The 16,794-nt window shown below is 43.8% G+C and overlaps 1 protein-coding gene across 6 annotated transcripts in view; it reads right to left on the reverse strand.

Annotated features, from left to right (window-relative positions):
- Positions 1 to 14,414, reverse strand: part of hsd17b4 (hydroxysteroid (17-beta) dehydrogenase 4) — an 86,962-nt gene extending 72,548 nt beyond the window's left edge. For 5 of the 6 annotated variants that reach the window (XM_052020413.1, XM_052020410.1, XM_052020409.1 and 2 more), the window contains exons 1-4: positions 14,310 to 14,412; positions 9,164 to 9,217; positions 6,988 to 7,095; positions 3,586 to 3,645 (exon numbers count right to left, since the gene is read on the reverse strand). In XM_052020413.1, coding sequence (XP_051876373.1) covers positions 3,586 to 3,645; positions 6,988 to 7,095; positions 9,164 to 9,217; positions 14,310 to 14,382 — 295 coding nt within the window. In that variant the 5' untranslated portion in view covers positions 14,383 to 14,412. Of the gene's footprint in view, positions 1 to 3,585; positions 3,646 to 6,987; positions 7,096 to 9,163; positions 9,218 to 14,309 lie in introns of all 6 variants that reach the window. The other variant, XM_052020414.1, reaches the window with a different exon arrangement.
- Positions 14,415 to 16,794: the final 2,380 nt, after the last annotated feature.

The following is a 16,794-nucleotide window of genomic DNA, read 5'->3' on the forward strand; positions in this document are numbered from 1 at the left end:
GATGCCCCTTGAGTTTACATTGGGCCTCGTTGTAACAATGTAGAATGCTACAGACAGGTCAGTTGAGAGTGCACTGGGGAGTGGGATTATCTGGTGATTATCATATTGCTATTCATGACACCTTGCTCTGAAGAAATTGGCTGCTGCATTTCCTACATTAATTACAAATGTGATTACAGACCAGAAATACTTCATTGCTGCAAAACACAGTATTCTAAAAGGACATGCTATAAGAATGCACAACTTTTTTAAAAAATAAAGTAATCAAAGTTTCCACATCCTTTTTATCACCACAGACTTCAACATGCTGGGCTTGTCTTCTTGCTTCACATTTTACTACTCCTACATTCTTTGTCTACATGTTTTTGTCCATGTTCTCACTCTCTAACTGCTCACATTCTCGTACTGACCAGATAACTTTGTTTACAGCTTATCCCCATGGTCACACTGGTTTTACACCATCAGAAGCATCAGTGCCCTACAGCTTACTGAGCTTTTTTTCTTCTCCTTTCCAGTTCTGACTAAGGTCTTCAACCTGAAACATTTGCCATTTCTCTTCCCAAAGATGTAACCTGACCATTAAATATTTACAGCATTTTCTGCTTCTATTTTAGATCATTTGTAATATTTTTGATTTTCACTTACTGGAATAGAAAATGTTGGTCAAATGGTCTACAATTTCTAGCTTTGATTTTCTCGGAGTTGAAGGATACAAACTACCTGGTCAACACAACCTTTATACATTTTCACTGCTACCAACCTTCTCTATTTTTATACAATGTGAAGACAAATGCCAAGTCCTCTTTTAACATTTAAAGCAATGAAATTGTTCTCATGTAGGGTTGTGGACCTGAAACAAAAGCTTTCTTTCTCTCTCAGATGCTGTCTGACTTACTGAGTATTTTCTATTCTTATTCCATAAAATGATCACCTATTTGACCATGAATCAACCCCATTTTTTTTTAAAAAACAAAAACTATTTACTGTTATAATGACTTCAGTGCTATTTCACGTTACTCATTGATCTACTCTTATACATCCTTTCACCGTGATTTCTTTTTTTTTAACTTCTCCCGTATAATTTTTAAATTCAGCCAGGTTCTTAAATTATAATCTCAACATTTATCATGTTTCCTTTTTTTGATTCACTTTAATCTCAATATCTTTTAGAAACCAATAAGTTCTTATAATCAATGGCCTTCCTTTCCCATTTTGTGGGAATCTCTCTGATTTCACTCAAACTACTTTCTCAGAAGGTCTCATTACTCATTTACTATTTTGCCTGCCAATCCTCAATTACTTAGACTCACTGAAATTATCCCTCCTCCAGATGAACATGTTCAAATTTGATTTTTCTTCCCCCTTTCCCATAACTATTCTAATCCTAATTATGTGATCACGACTTCCCCAAACCCCACCTGCTCATCCTCCACTGAACTGCGAGCTTATTCCCCTATTTAATTCCTCTCTCACTGGACTTGAATACATACTGAGCTCTCCACTTACTATGGACTGCAAATACGATGCAACTTGCCATTTCTGATCATGCACCATTGAGATTATCAATTAAATTACCAGATCTATCCTTTGATGTCAGACAATGGCGATTTAACCCTTCGCTATTACAAGACTTAGATTTCATCCAATTTATTAAAGAACAGATTTCATTTTTCTTTTTAACTAATTTTACTGAAGAAATCTCCAGTGGGACAATATGGGATACGTTTAAAGCATACATCCGTGGTCAAATTATTTCACATTCCGCTGGATCAAAAAAAATGAACTAATAACGAAATACGTATATTAGCTGACAAGATTAAAGAAATCGATAAAACATATTCTGTTACTCCTAATCTGGAGCTTTTTAAAAAGAGAACAGAACTCCAACTACAACATAGTTTATTATTAACATCTTCAATTGAAAATCTACTACTTAAAAACAAAAGTCAATTTTATATACATGGTGACAAATCTGGTAAATTACTAGCCAACCAATTGAAAGCTACTATATCTAAACGTCAGATTAATAAAATTTGTAAACCAGATGGTACTTACACGATAGATCAAGTTCAAATTAACAAATCCTTTCAAGAATTTTATTCTTTATAGCAATCAGAATCCCCTGTGGATCCTACATCAATACATGAATTTTTAAGAGATTTGAAGACTCCCCAATTATCTTTAAATGAACACTCTACATTAGATGCTCCCATTTTGGAGGAAGAAATAAAGAAAGTAATATTTTCAATGATTTCAGGTAAAGGACCCAGCCCTGAATTTTTTAAATCCTTTTCTGATATTCTTGTTCCCTGGTTAGCCAAAATTTTTAAAGATGCCCTATCAGTGGGTAAACTACCACAATCTTTCTATGAAGCAACTATTTCTTTAATTCTTAAAAAGGATAAAGATCCCACTGATTGTGCATCTTATAGACCTATTTCTTTATTAAATGTAGATTCCAAAATATTTTCCAAAATATTGGCCTTTAGATTGGAAAAGGTTCTTCCACAAATTATCTCTGAAGACTAGACAGGATTTATTCAGAATTGTTATCTACATTTTAATATAAGGAGATTAATGAATATTATATATATACCCCTTCATCCCAAATTCCAGTGTGTCGTTTCACTAGGTGCTGAAAAGGCATTTGACAGAGTCGAATGGGAATATCTATTCAGTACACTTCAAAAATTTAATTTTAGCCCTAAATTTATATCTGCGATTAAAATGATTTATTATGCACCTATGGCTTCAATACTTACTAATAATCAAAGATCTCCTTTGTTTAGGTTTTTTCGAGGTACTAGACAAAGCTGCCCATTAAGCCCTTTATTATTTGATATTGCTTTAGAACCCCTGGCTATTGCACTTCAGGATTCTTCAAATATATGTGGCATTACTCGTGGACAGAAGATTCATAAGATCTCTTTACGCAGATGACCTGTTACTTTATATTTCTAACCCAGAGGAATCTATCCCCGCAGTACTATCACTATTGGAATACATACTGAGCCAGGATATTTACTTGTACAAATTTCAGGAATTACTCTCCTTTTCCTGTCAGTGCTATTTTCATTATTAATGAGATAACTAAAGTTCTCCCATTATCTCTACTACTCTCTAATTCCTACACTTCTCCCGAACAGAAAGTGCACATTCCTCATTTAAACCAGGTCTCAGTTAATGCCACTATATCATAATTGCATGTGGTCATTTGTGCCTGCAGCCCACCAATCTCATGAACTAGACGTTGAGTATTTATAAGTATATACGCAAAGCACCTTCTTAGTCTGCCCTGTCACTTTCCCAGTCTCATCCACCCCAATTTCTGAACTATTGCTTATCTGAATATTTTCTTTCTCCTATTACTATTACTGCCACCCTCGATCTCCTCTCTTCTGCTTAAGCCTGTTGCACCTCCCCTGCCAAATTAATTCAACCCAACTTCCCTCCCTCAATACTAGACACACAGCACCAGCTAACTTCCCCAAGGACATAATCCCAGTCCCATTAAATTGCAACAAGCTCATTTTGTGTAGGTCTTTTTTTTGAGCGTAATTATTGTCAAAATAGATAATCACTCACCTATCTTTCCATAGGCATCTAAAGCAGTCTGGACAATCTTTTCTCCTTCTTCAACAGAATCTGGAAATCACAGGAAAACCACATTTAGAATCACTGAACGTGAGACAAATTGTATATTGCATGTAAAAGACCCTCAGTATCCCAAATGTATAGAATTCCCATTGCATCCTTATTGCATGTCAACTGGAGCTTTAAACTTACTCCAATATTGATTATACATTTTAATCAGTCAAATCTAAGTGTTAATGCATTACTGAATAAACCTTAGAACACTCACCACAGAGTTACCAAATCAGTTGCCTGTGGTTTAAAAGGGAGCACGGGAACCAGAGCCCAGATGTGCAAGAAGGGAGCACGGGAACCAGGGCCATGTAATGCTAGAGGGACCGTGGAAACTAGGGCCGGGTGAGTGGAAATGGAGCTCAGAAACCAGGGCCTGGGTGCGTTACAAGGAGATGGGAACCAAAATCTAGGTGAGAGGAAAGGATGGGTGGAAAACATCACTTAAATGAGCCAAATACTGAACCATTATGATTTCCAAATAGCTGGATAGCAGATTATCAGAGTTTTACTGTATTATACCTTTTTCCTCTTACACTTATTTAATATCATTTCACAATGTTCATAGTTACAGGGAACAGTTTGGTTCACAATGATCCCAAGGTCTACTGTAATACAGTAGAACTTATTGTGGCCCTACCTACAAAAAACCCAAACATTACCTGCCCCTTATCATTGGAACATAATGTTGGCCTCATCCAAGTATCACTTGACAACTAATGCTCCTTAAGACTACATTCTATTTTGAAGATCAATTAAACATAACGAAGATTTCGAACTGCAACTTAAACTTTATCACAGCTGTAGGAAATGGAATAAATTTACAAAAACCAAATGAAAAACCAAGCAGAAACAGAAAAAGGTAAAAACAGTATTGAAGGCCAAAGGAAAGCTGGCACATTAATTTTATTAAAAATATTGTATTATATCAATCCTTACAAGTTTAATATTCATTTCTCCATGTGAAGTAAAGTTACAAATGCAATGGTTGTGTTAGTATTTCACTTTGATTTTCAGACAAATACTGTTTTAGGGCTACTGCAGCAGCTCCCTTTCTGTGCTGGTATATTTATTAATTTTAAGTAACTCAGATGACATTGTTATGGTCATAAACTTGTAACAGGCTCACAGACCCATTATGTTTTTCTGGTAATATAAAGTCAAATTGTCTCAAAAATTCTGATGCCCAAGATCACATTTCAGGCTAACCTCAAAAATAATTTTTAAAACTCTCAATCATAATGTATTATGATTTTCAATAAAAACACTTGCTCTTTCCATCTCCATATATTATTCTCTCAGTGCAGCAGGACAATCAAGTCTTAGTTTTGAGAATAAATCAATTCAAAAACACAAGAAGTGGAGAGTGGAAATTTAAAAGGAAAGTAGCTGCAAACACTCAACAAGTGAGGCAGCATCCAAGAAAGAAAAGCTGGATAAACCTTTCAGGTCATAAGCACTTGTTTTCTTTTCTCTCCAGAGATGCTGGCTGCCATGCAGAATATTTCCAGGATTTCCTGTTTCATTCATTGTTACAGACAAATTGGTTTCAAGGTACAGAGCCAAAGAGGGGAGGACAAAACAAGAGAGAAAATTAGGTAATAAAAGCCTAGAGGAGGTGAAAAGGCAAAATTATCCAATTTGGAAACAAACATTGAAAATCTGGAATGAAAATGCCAAATACAAATCATCTGGAATAGCTGAATGCAGTGTAGCAAGATGCTGAGACAGAAGATAATGTGTGAGATGGGAGGTACTGGAAGCTCAGGGTCAAATTTGCAGACTGATGGTTGCAAAGCAGAGCTTCACTCATCCATTTTTTTTTTCCTGAGTCCCCCACCATCCTCAAGGCCGTAAGACCCAAAGTTTTTTTTTTATGTTGCAGGGTATGCAATATATTGTGAAATCCAGAGCCAGAATATGTGAGGCACCATGCTACAGTTAAAAATGATTTAGTTTTTAATTATACATTGGTGCAGCAAAGGAACAGGTAACTTTCAGTTATGGCCCATGTACAGTCAATAACTGGTGAACCAGTTGCTTTCATTTAGTGCAGTAACCTGGCCTTTTACCACAAAAAAAGAGCCAATGATTTATAAGCAATCAGCCATCAATAAAATTGGGAAAAGATGGAAAGTTTAAGAGGAAAAGAAAGAGTAAATGCTTACCAAAATATGGGTACTAAGAACAGGGACTTCAATCTCTAATAGGAACCCCTATAAAGGGAGGCAACCATAAAATATTCTCTAGAGAATGAAGGATTCTGAAATAGGAGTAGCGAGAACAGACCTCAAGTGTTGTCTGGCATTGGGGTGTACTCGACAGATAAAAAGTGCCAGAAAATTATTTGATTTCATATTACTGAAGACGACATTGGCACTGAAAAGCTGTAATGGGGCTGCAAGACTGTTACAATCTTGAACAAAACAGCTCCAGTCACTTACATTTCATGTATACATCAGGAACAGTTCCACAGAAGTCCTAAAACAAGACTAGTTTGAAAATCAAAGAATACCAACACCACATCTTCAAATTTCTAGTAGCATAAGTATCTTTACTTTTTTGTAAACAATTTGAACAGAACTATTTGTACCCTTACTATCAACCACCTTGGGACTGTGGGGGGGGGGGGGGGGGGGGGGGGGGGGGGGGGGGGGGGGGGGGGGGGGGGGGGGGGGGGGGGGGGGCGGGATCCAGTCCCCACTATTCCCGATTAAAACTTATATAAAAAAAAAGTTCTGATGCAATGTTCTGAGCTGCAATTTTTGCAATACTTAAGACAGAGAATATGGATGGAAGGAAATTTAAAATTTTTCCCCCTTTTTTTTTAAATAAAGAATGTCAGAGTAGCCTACACACCATCTTCCAAATACCATGTGTTCAATGGACATCTTCATTATTCTATGCTCTAATTGACTGAATAACTGATAGATCTGCGTTTCATATTTTCCCCCACTGGGAGCTGTTAAGAACAGCAAGTAAATTTTTAGTCAAAGAAACAAAATAACTATGCCAAAAATGCAACTGCAACAGTATGGCCCACAATAACCTGTTATTACATCATGAAATCATCCTTCACTCAAGGTTTCAAGCCTAATTTCACAAAGGCTCTGATTAATGAGGAGAATTTACAAATTCTGCAAGTTGTCGTCCATTGATAAACTATTTAAAGTATAGTTAAAAGAGAAATGTTTGTCTCAATTATAATATTTCTTCGTAAGAGCTTTCAAAATTGTGATGACCTTCCAGAGAGAATGGCCTAGTCAGGAAATACAACAGATAATGATGCATTTATAAAGTAAAATAAAATAGTTAAACTGAATAAAAGGCTAAGCACAATACCATAGCTGGCCACAGCATTGCCTCCTTTTGCCCTTATCTCTTCCACCACTCTATCTGCAGCAGATGAACTTTTGCCTCCTCCTTTGATGTCACCACCAAGGTCATTTACTGCAGCAAGAAAGTAATGATACATGTTATAGAAAAAAAAAATTACATATTTCCATTATGTGAGACAGGGACACATAAACAAGAGTAGCCAATTCAATCCCTCGACTTTGCTCATTCCAAAAAAAAACATTTAAAATTATGCCTCATTTTATAGTTTCTCTGTACGTACTCTAAAGTTAAAAATTTTAAATTATAACTCTCTTCAATCTAAGCTCAAAAGACCATTAAACATAATAAGCCTGCTCTTTAGATCATTTAATAAGATCAGAACTAATCAAAACTACACTCTTGTCTACCCATGGAACCAACCCCTCTCTCCCTTGCTTATCTACTATCTATTTACTTCTGCCTTAAAAATATTCAAAAGCTTTGCTTCCACTACCCCATGAGGAAGAGTTCCAAAGACTGATGAACCTCAAAAAATTTTGCCTCTTCTGTCATAGATGGCTGACCCCTTATTTTTAAAACAATGACCAAGTTCTAAATTCTCCCACAAAAGGGAACATTGGAATTGCTTTATTATTGTCACATGTACTGAGATACAGTGAAAAACTTAGTTCTGCAAGCCGTCCATACAGATCATTTCAAAACACAAGTACACTGAGGTAGTACAAGGGAAAAGCAATAACAGAATGCAGAAATATAGTGGAGAACATTGTTAGTAATTCTTAAAATCTTAGAATTTAGATTTAAAAGAGTAGAACAATTATAATTGATGTAATGAATAGATCTGCTGGGAGCAGCTTGCAGAATCGCCATGTTCCTGCGCTATTATCCATATCCACTCTATTCAGATCCCTCAGGATCATGTGTGTTTTAATTATGCCATCTTCCACTCTTCTAAACTCCAGCAGATACAAGACAAGCCTGTCCAAACCTTTCTCTGCCTATTCCAGGTTTTAATCTACTAAACCTTTTTCCAGAATGCTTCTAATGCATTAATTCTTCCTTAAATAAGGAGACCAATGCTGTACATATGTACTGTCCACTTGTGAGCTCATCAGTCCACTTCCCAAACCATAATCTCTTATTATATCTAATTCTTCAAGCATTAAACAACAACATTTTGTTAGCTTTCCTGATTACTTGCTGTACGTGCATCCCAGCACTGGAACAACCAGACACTTTTGCATCTCAGAACTCTATCACCTCATATTTAGACAATATACTTTCTTAAAAAAACCCTGTGAAAATTGAAAATTTCATATATACTTTGTTTGCCAGATCTTTGCCCACTCACGTAACCAAACTACATCCCTTTGATACCATTCTGGTTTAATCTGCACTAAACTCATTCTTAAACAATTTATCCTTTCTGAGGACAGATTAAAAACAGCAAACATTGACTGGCCCAGGCCCTCTATAACTAAGCATGACTTCCTCATTATTGAATTGCAATCAACTTGAGAAATAACACATTATCTACATAATTAATTCTGTATTAAAAACCACAAGCTGGAAAATGGGGTGCGAAAGTTATTACAAAAAAGCATTTTGAAAGAAAATAACATGATACTAGTAGCAATAAAGTTGCATGAACATTATCAGTTAATATGCTATATATTGTAATGTTAAAGCCGCTTCACAGTTTAAAATCTTATATCGAAATTGGTGAATGTCATTTACTGAAGCAATACAAATCAATCAAATCATTGACTGGCATTCTAACTCATTATAAGCAGCATTCAGAGAACTAAAGCTTTGAGAACATGACTTAAGGCTTTTAAACCAGGAGACCCTGCCAAGATTTTAAAAAAATGTCAACCTAGCGAACAGTTGGAAGAAAATTGTTCTTACCGTGACTGCAGAAAAATGCATTGCATGTGCACACAGCACTAACAATAGCATTGGGTTTAGTTTTGTCTTCCAAAAGTCACAGAGGCAACCAGCATTCACCAATGCAGAGAACACATGAAAGATGGTTTCTTGGGTGACACATCAGTCATTTCTCACGCCCACAGTAGCAGTCTAGCAAGTCAACATCTCAGAAGACTTTGGGTAAATATTAGGGAGCAAATTGAAACTCAAAATATACACTAGAGGGATTCGACCTTCAAAAAGCACTTACCAACGACAGAAGCTCCTCGTTCTGCAAACAGTAATGCATATGCTCTTCCCAAACCTTTAAAAACAAAAAAACTTTGAAAAACCTAGTAGCCAAAAAAACTTTGTATTTCAGACACATTTCTTTTCCTCCTTTATATATGTGGAAGTTCACAAATAAGTTGCTTTACAAATGGCAAGTCACTTGAATACATTTGGACAGTACTTTCCATTGTTACATGTATTTACTATTTAGAATAACTATAATTAAAAAGACAAAGTAGTGAGCTAATACACATTTACACAGCACAATACCTGAATGTATCTGCACACATTATTGCAGGTGCTCTCCTTCATATAAAATGTTAAACTCTGTTTTGATAGTTCAATTCACTCTTAAAAATCTTCTGAAACTATTCAAAAATAGTTTCTCTGATTAACATTCCTGTCCCAATCAACAGCACTGAAGACAGTTTAATCTGCTATTCATCACACTGCTTGTTTGAATGCTAACTGCATCTTCATCTGGCTAGTATCAAGGCGACGGGGGGGGGGGGGGGTGTAGAATGAAACATATTTACCATACAACTCTTTTAGACCTGTTATTCTAAAGGATAAATATAGTTTGTATGAATATATGTATAAATTAAATCTGCAGTTTCCTGGGCAGCAGAGTGATTTGGGGGCAATCCAATAAAGATGTTTAAGGATTTGATAGGGTGCAGAAACTATTTTCTTCTGTTACTGAAACTTGGGAGTGAATCACACACATCACTGCAAATAAAGGATGGTGGGAATATAGAATTTTTTCCCCAATGGGTCGAGGCAAGAACACTGCAGCTAGTCCCAATCCCCAGCCTCTTCCCAAAGCCTTCCAAATTATTACTTTTCAGATACTCATCTACTCACTTTTGAATTCTGCAATTAAGTCTTCCTCTACAACTACCCCTGGCAATATATTCCAGCCACTAACCACTCACTGTGTAAATAGTTCATGTCAATTTTGGTTCTTTTGCTGGTCACCTTTGTTCTCTTTTTCCTAATTCTTGATTCCTCACCAATGCAAACAATCTCTCTCTATCTGCAATGCTATACCCTTATTTATCAATTTCTCCTGTCTATCCACATAACTGACGACACGAGGGACTGCAGATGCTGAAAATCTGCAGCAACACATAAATGCACTGGAGGGACTCAGCAGGTCAGGCAGCAACTGTGAAGTGGACAGTTGACGTTTCAGGTCGAGACCCTTCATCAGGACTGTAAAAAGGGGAAATAGCCAGTATAAAAAGGTGGGGGTGGGGGGTGCGGGGAGGGGTGGAGCAAGAGCTGGCAGGTGATAGGTGGATCCAGGTGAGGGGGCTAATAGACAGGTGAGGAAGGGGGAGAGCAGGAATGATGCAAGAAGCTAGGAGGTGATAAATGGAAGTGACAAAGGGCTGAAGATGAAATCTGACAGGAGAGGACAGTGGATCATGGAATAAGGGGAAGGTGGGGAGGGGAACCAGTGGGAGGAACGTGTGGCTGTTGGGCAGAAGGAGGGTGGGGGAAGAGGAAAGAGATAGGGGACGGGGAGAGTGGTTACCAGAAGTTAGAGAAATCTATTTTCATGCCATCAGGTTGGAGACTACCAAGGCAGAATACGAGGTGCTGTTCCTCTAACCTGCATCTAGGCGTGACTCGACAGTAGAGGCGGCCATGGACAGACACAGTATGGGAATGGGAAGTGGAATTAAAATGGCTGGCCACTGTGAGATCCCAGCTGGTATGGCAGTCGAAGCAAGGATACATGACGAAGCGATCCCCCAATCTTCTTCAGGTCTCGCCGATGTAGACAAGGCCGCACCGGGAGCACCGGATACAATAAATGATACCAATGGATTCACACGTGAAGGACTGCCTCACCTGGAAAGACTGTTTAGGGCCCTGAATGGTTGTGAGGGAGTATAGGTGTAACACTTAGCACGGTCTCAGGGATAAGTGCCTGGAGGGAGTCTGGTGGGGAAGGACGAGCAGACAAGGTAGTCACGGAGAGAGAAAGCAGAATGGGAAGGGGAGGGGAAGAAGTGGCTGGTGGCAGGATCCAGTTGGAGATGGCGAAAGTTGCAGAGAATGACACATTGGATGCATAGACTGGTGAGTGGTAGGTGAGGACAAGGGGCACTCTATCCCTGTTATGCCTGGGGGTGAATGGGTCAAGTGCAGATATACGGGAAAGACAAGAGACATGGGTGAGGGCTCCATCGACAGCAGTGAGGGGAGGGGGAATCCTCATTTTCTGGAAAAAGAGGACACCTTGGATGTCCTGGAGTGGAAATCCTCATCACAAGAACAGATACAGCAGATACGGAGGAACTGAGAAAAGGGAATTGCGTCCTTGCAAGTGACAGGGTGGGAAGAGGTGTCATTGAGGTAACTCTGGGAGTCAGTGGGTTTGCAGAAGATGTCAGTGGATAATCTGTCTCCTGAGGACAGGACAGAGAGATCAAGAAAAGGGAGAGAGGTGTCAGAGATGGACCAAGTGAATTTGAGGACAGGGTGGAAGTTCATTGCAAAGTTGATGAAAATGACGAGCTCTGTACAGGTGCAGGCAATGGCACCAATGCAGTCGTCAATGTTGCGGAGAAAGAGTTGGGGAGCACTGTCGGTGTAGGCTTGGAACACGGACTGCTCCACACAGCCGACAGAAAGGCAGGCATAACTCAGGCTCATGTGAGTGCTCAAGGCTACATCTTTGGTCTGGAAAAAGTGGGAGGGGCCAAAAGAGAAGCTGTTGAGGGCCAGCACCAGTTCTACCAGACTGAGGAGGGTGGTGGTGTTGGGGAATTGGTTGGGTCCTTTATCCAGAAAGAAATGAAGAGCCCCGACGCCTTTCTGATGGGGCACAGAAATATACAGGGACTGGATATCCATGGTGAAGAGGAGGCCAGGGAACTGAATATTGTTGAATTGGTGGAGAGCATGCGAGGATGTAGGTGAAAAGGGACTGGACGGTGGGGGGGGAAGAGGCAGGATGGAGTCAAGATACGAGTTCAGTAGAGCAGGAGGAAACAATGGGCCTACATAACTGAAGTCCCTCGTTGCTGGAATCACTATGAAAACAAAGTATACTTCTCTTAATTCAAAAATTAAAGCAAAAATGTTTATTGCCAAAAGAGCCCCTGAAACTGTTACAGATTTGCTGAACTTAAAATTTTCATCCTCTTATACTTTGAACATTGTCTAATTAAAAGTTACACAAGGGACTGCAGATGCTGGAATCTGGAGCAAAAAAGAACTGCTGGAAGAACTCAGCAGGTCAAGCAGCATCTGTGGAGGAAAAGGGATGGCCAATATCCTAATACAGGGTCTCTGCCTGTAACGTCAACCAGAGAAGCAGAGTTGATGTTTCAAGTTGATGTTTCAGTTGCCCAACCTGCTGAATATTCCCAGAACTGTGTTTTGAATCACAGTTTTGCAAAGTCAGAAACGTGGGCTAGCTGTGGACTCCCACCACCCACCACCCCCCACCCCTCCTCCTCCTCCCACAGAAATCAGTCTCTATTGTATGTTTACACACAATGACATGCAAGCCATGAGATGACCTAATATAAGCGAAGACTGGTGTCAAACAAGGCTATGCCATTGCCCCAAAACTTTTATCAATGTTTCTAACCCCACCTCAAACAAACTTCCCACGGTTGTAGAGCTAATCTTCAGAACTAATGGGAAACCATTCAACCTGTAGTGACTACCCTTCAGAGTAAAGATCTCCTGAACTTCAGTATTTGAGCTGTGATATGGAGGTGAAGCTCAACTTTGTGCATGTTCAGAGGACAATCTCCAGGACATCGTTGATTCATTCACTGAAGCAGACAAGGATGGGCTTTGTACTCAATATTTGCAAGGCCAAGATCTAACAATAATGGTTCATGAAGAGTCCCTGAAAAACATGGAGCATTTCCCATATCTCAGGTGCCATCTCTCAGTGCAAATGAAGTTCTCCACAACCTTCAATGCACTAACACAGCCTATGGTTATCTGAAGATCAGGAGCTCAAACTGGTCACAAAATTCACAATCTACCAGGCAACAATGATCACTTCCCTCCTGTAGGCATCAAAGCACTGGAAAAATACCAAAGCTGTCTCTGTAAAATCCTCCAAATTCACTGGGAACACAAGTTAACCTACATCAACATCCTATCCCAGGTAAATATCCCCAGCAATGAGACTATTGTTACTCTCAATTAGCTACATTGTTTTGAAAACCTGGTGCCAGGCATGTGAACAAAGTATTCCAAACTCTGCCATAGGAGGAAATTGAGAAAAAGATTCAAGGATGTGCTCAAAGCTTCCTTATAGTGCAAAATCCCCACCAACTCCTTGGAACTTATTGTCCATGTTCACTCAAAGTAGAGGAGAATTGGGTACCATATTGAGAACCTTGAGATCATGCATTAGGACCACGGAGAAGCCCAGCACAAAGAGCACGCCATCTTACAAATTGCCAACCCATCCAGCTACCTCCTGCCCTGTCTTTGGTTCCCACACTGGCCTCACCAGCCACCCCGCATAACCAAGTGGAAGTCATTCTCAATCACAAGAGACTGCCTAATTAGATATCACTTATATTTTATGCATCAAATAATGTAATTTGAAGCATAAAAATAAAAGTGATATCTTATATAAGATTGCACTCTATAAATTGCATTTTAAGGTGTTCACTTGAAAATGCAATTTTCAAGTGAAACACTAGAGGAGCCAATTTTGTGCATCTACTTCTAAGTTCTGTATTTATTCCAATTAAGTGTTAAGGCCAAATATACAGCTTTGCTTTAGTGATGCTTAGATAACATTTAGTGAATCCATATAAATACAAAGAGCTGGACTGATGTTTTGGAATAAACAGTAGTACAAACAGAAAGTTTCACTTTAAAATCAAAATGACAAAGTCACATATCAGCATATCATAATCATTTTTTAAAAGGGGTACTGGCATCGAACAGAAGCAAAAACTAAAACCAGAATAAATTCAAGCAAGTTTGCAAACGCTGTGCACCGGCAGTGATCGCAAGCTGCCGACGCTGAACCTCGGCCCAACTGCTCTGGGTTCCCTCACTTCAAACCTCCGCCGCTCCAACGCCCAAAACTTTTTGTTCAACGAACACAGCGAGCAACGGCATTTACCTACCTCCTCCGGCCCCTGTCACCAGTACCACCTTCCGATCGAAGAGCAAAGGGACAGCAGACATAATCCCAGCCATCTCGCAGCTCTTGTTAGACCCGGCCACCGAGCAGGCGCAATGATGGCGCGCACTGCACCCTGGGTAGTGTAGTCCACAACTGGAACCCCCTCTCTCCCCCTCCCTCCCCCTCTCCCTCCCCCTCTCCCTCCCACTCCCTCCCCCCCTCCCCTCCCCCCCTCCCCCTTCCCTCCCCTCCCCCCCTCCCCCTTCCCTCCCCTCCCCCCTCCCCCTTCCCCCCTCCCCCTTCCCCCCCTTCCCCCCTCCCCCTTCCCCCCCCTTCCCCCCTCCCCCTTCCCCCCCCTTCCCCCTCCCCCTTCCCCCCCCTTCCCCCCTCCCCCTTCCCCCCTCCCCCTTCCCCCCCCTTCCCCCCTCCCCCTTCCCCCCCCTTCCCCCCTCCCCCTTCCCTCCTCCCCCTTCCCCCCTCCCTCTTCCCCCCTCCCCCTTCCCCCCTCCCCCTACCCCTTCCCTCCTCCCCCTTCCCCCCTCCCCCTTCCCTCCCCCCCCTCCCCTCCCCCTTCCCTCCCCCCCCCCCCTCCCCCCCCTCCCTTCCCTCCTCCCCCTCCCCCCCCCCCCCTCCCCTCCCCCCCCTCCCCTCCCCTCCCCCCCCCCCCTCCTCCCCTCCCCCCCCTCCCCTCCCCCCCTCCCCCCCCTCCCCCTCCCCCCCTCCCCCTCCTCCCCCCCCCTCCCCCTTCCCTCCCCCCCCCCCTCCCCTTCCCCCCCCTCCCCCTTCCCCCCCCCCCCCTCCCCCTTCCCTCCCCCTTCCCCCCCCTCCCCCTTCCCTCCCCCTTCCCTCCCCCCCTCCCCCCCTCCCCCTTCCCCCCTCCCCCTTCTCCCCCTTCCCCCCCCCCCTCCCCCTTCCCTCCCCCCCCTTCCCCCCCCCTTCCCTCCCCCTTCCCCCCCCTCCCTCCCCCTTCCCTCCCCCCCTCCCCTCCCCCCCCTCCCCCCCCCCCCTCCCCCCCCTCCCCCCCCCCCCTCCCCCCCTTCCCTCCCCCCCCCTCCCCCCCCTCCCCTCCCCCCCCTCCCCCCTCCCCCCTCCCTCCCCCCCTCCCCTCCCCCCCCTCCCTCCCCCCCCCCCCCTCCCCCCCCTCCCCTCCCCCCCTCCCTCCCCCCCCTCCCCTCTCCCCCCCCCCCCCTCCCCCTTCCCTCCCCCCCCTCCCCTCCCCCCCCTCCCTCCCCCCCCTCCCCTCCCCCCCTTCCCTCCCCCCCCTCCCCCTTCCCTCCCCCCTCCCCCTTCCCTCCCCTCCCCCTTCCTCCCCCCTCCCCCCCTCCCCTCCCCCCCTCCCTCCCCCCTCCCCCTTCCCTCCCCCTCCCTCCCCCTTCCCTCCCCCCTCCCCCTTCCCTCCCTCCCCTTCCTCACCCCCCTTCCCCTCCTCCCCCCTCCCCCTTCCCTCCCCCTTCCCCCTCCCCCTTCCCTCCCCCTTCCCCTCCCCTTCCCTCCCCTTCCCCCTCCCCCTTCCTCCCCCTTCCCCCCTCCCCCTTCCCTCCCCCTTCCCCCCTCCCCCTTCCCTCCCCTTCCCTCCCCCTTACCCCTTCCCCCCCTTCCCTCCCCCTTCCCCCCCTTCCTCCCCCTTCCCCCCCTTCCCCTTCCCTCCCCCCTCCCCCTTCCCTCCCCCCTCCCCCTTCCCCCCCTCCCCCTTCCCCCCTCCCCCTTCCCCCCCCCTCCCCCTTCCCCCTTCCCCCCCCCTCCCCCTTCCCCCTTCCCCCCCCCTCCCCCTTCCCCCTTCCCTCCCCCCTCCCCCTTCCCTCCCCCCTCCCTTCCCCCTCTCCCTCCCCCCTCTCCCTCCCCCCTTCCTCCCCTCTCCCTCCCCCCCCTTCCTCCCCCTCTCCCTCCCCCCCTTCCTCCCCCTCTCCCTCCCCCCCCTTCCTCCCCCTCCCTCCCCCTCCCTCCCCTCCCTCCCCCTCCCTCCCCCCTTCCTCCCCCTCCCTCCCCCTCCCTCCCCTTCCCTCCCTCCCCCTTCCTCACTTCCCAAACCAGAAAAAATATGACTTTTTTTAAAAAAGAGAATTGTATGGGATTATTTTCAGTTTTTCTTCCAGCCCCTGCTAATTATAAAAATATTAGGAGATGAGGAAAAAAAAGCATGTGGTAGTAAAGCATATTGACAGTAAAGCATGTGGGAACAGAGGAACGCGAGATGGAATTGTAAGGTAACTAACCAATGGTGTGAGATGAGGCTGGTGAGGCTTTGACAGTTGTCCATGAAACAGACGAAGGTGGTCATCAGGATGAGGGCGACATCGGGGACACTTTTGCCCCCATTGTCCAGGGACTTGTGCGACCTGTCGGACCCACTCCATCTTGGATCCCCAGATGAACCGGTAGACGGCACAGGTGATTTCCAAGCCGGAGGAGCAAGGAACAGGCCACACCTGTGCCAAGTACAGCAGCCCTGAGAGCACCTCACACCTGATGACCAAGCTCTTCTCAGT

Source organism: Pristis pectinata, chromosome 7, assembly GCF_009764475.1.
Source record: "Pristis pectinata isolate sPriPec2 chromosome 7, sPriPec2.1.pri, whole genome shotgun sequence".
NCBI classification, from domain to species: Eukaryota; Metazoa; Chordata; class Chondrichthyes; order Rhinopristiformes; family Pristidae; genus Pristis; species Pristis pectinata.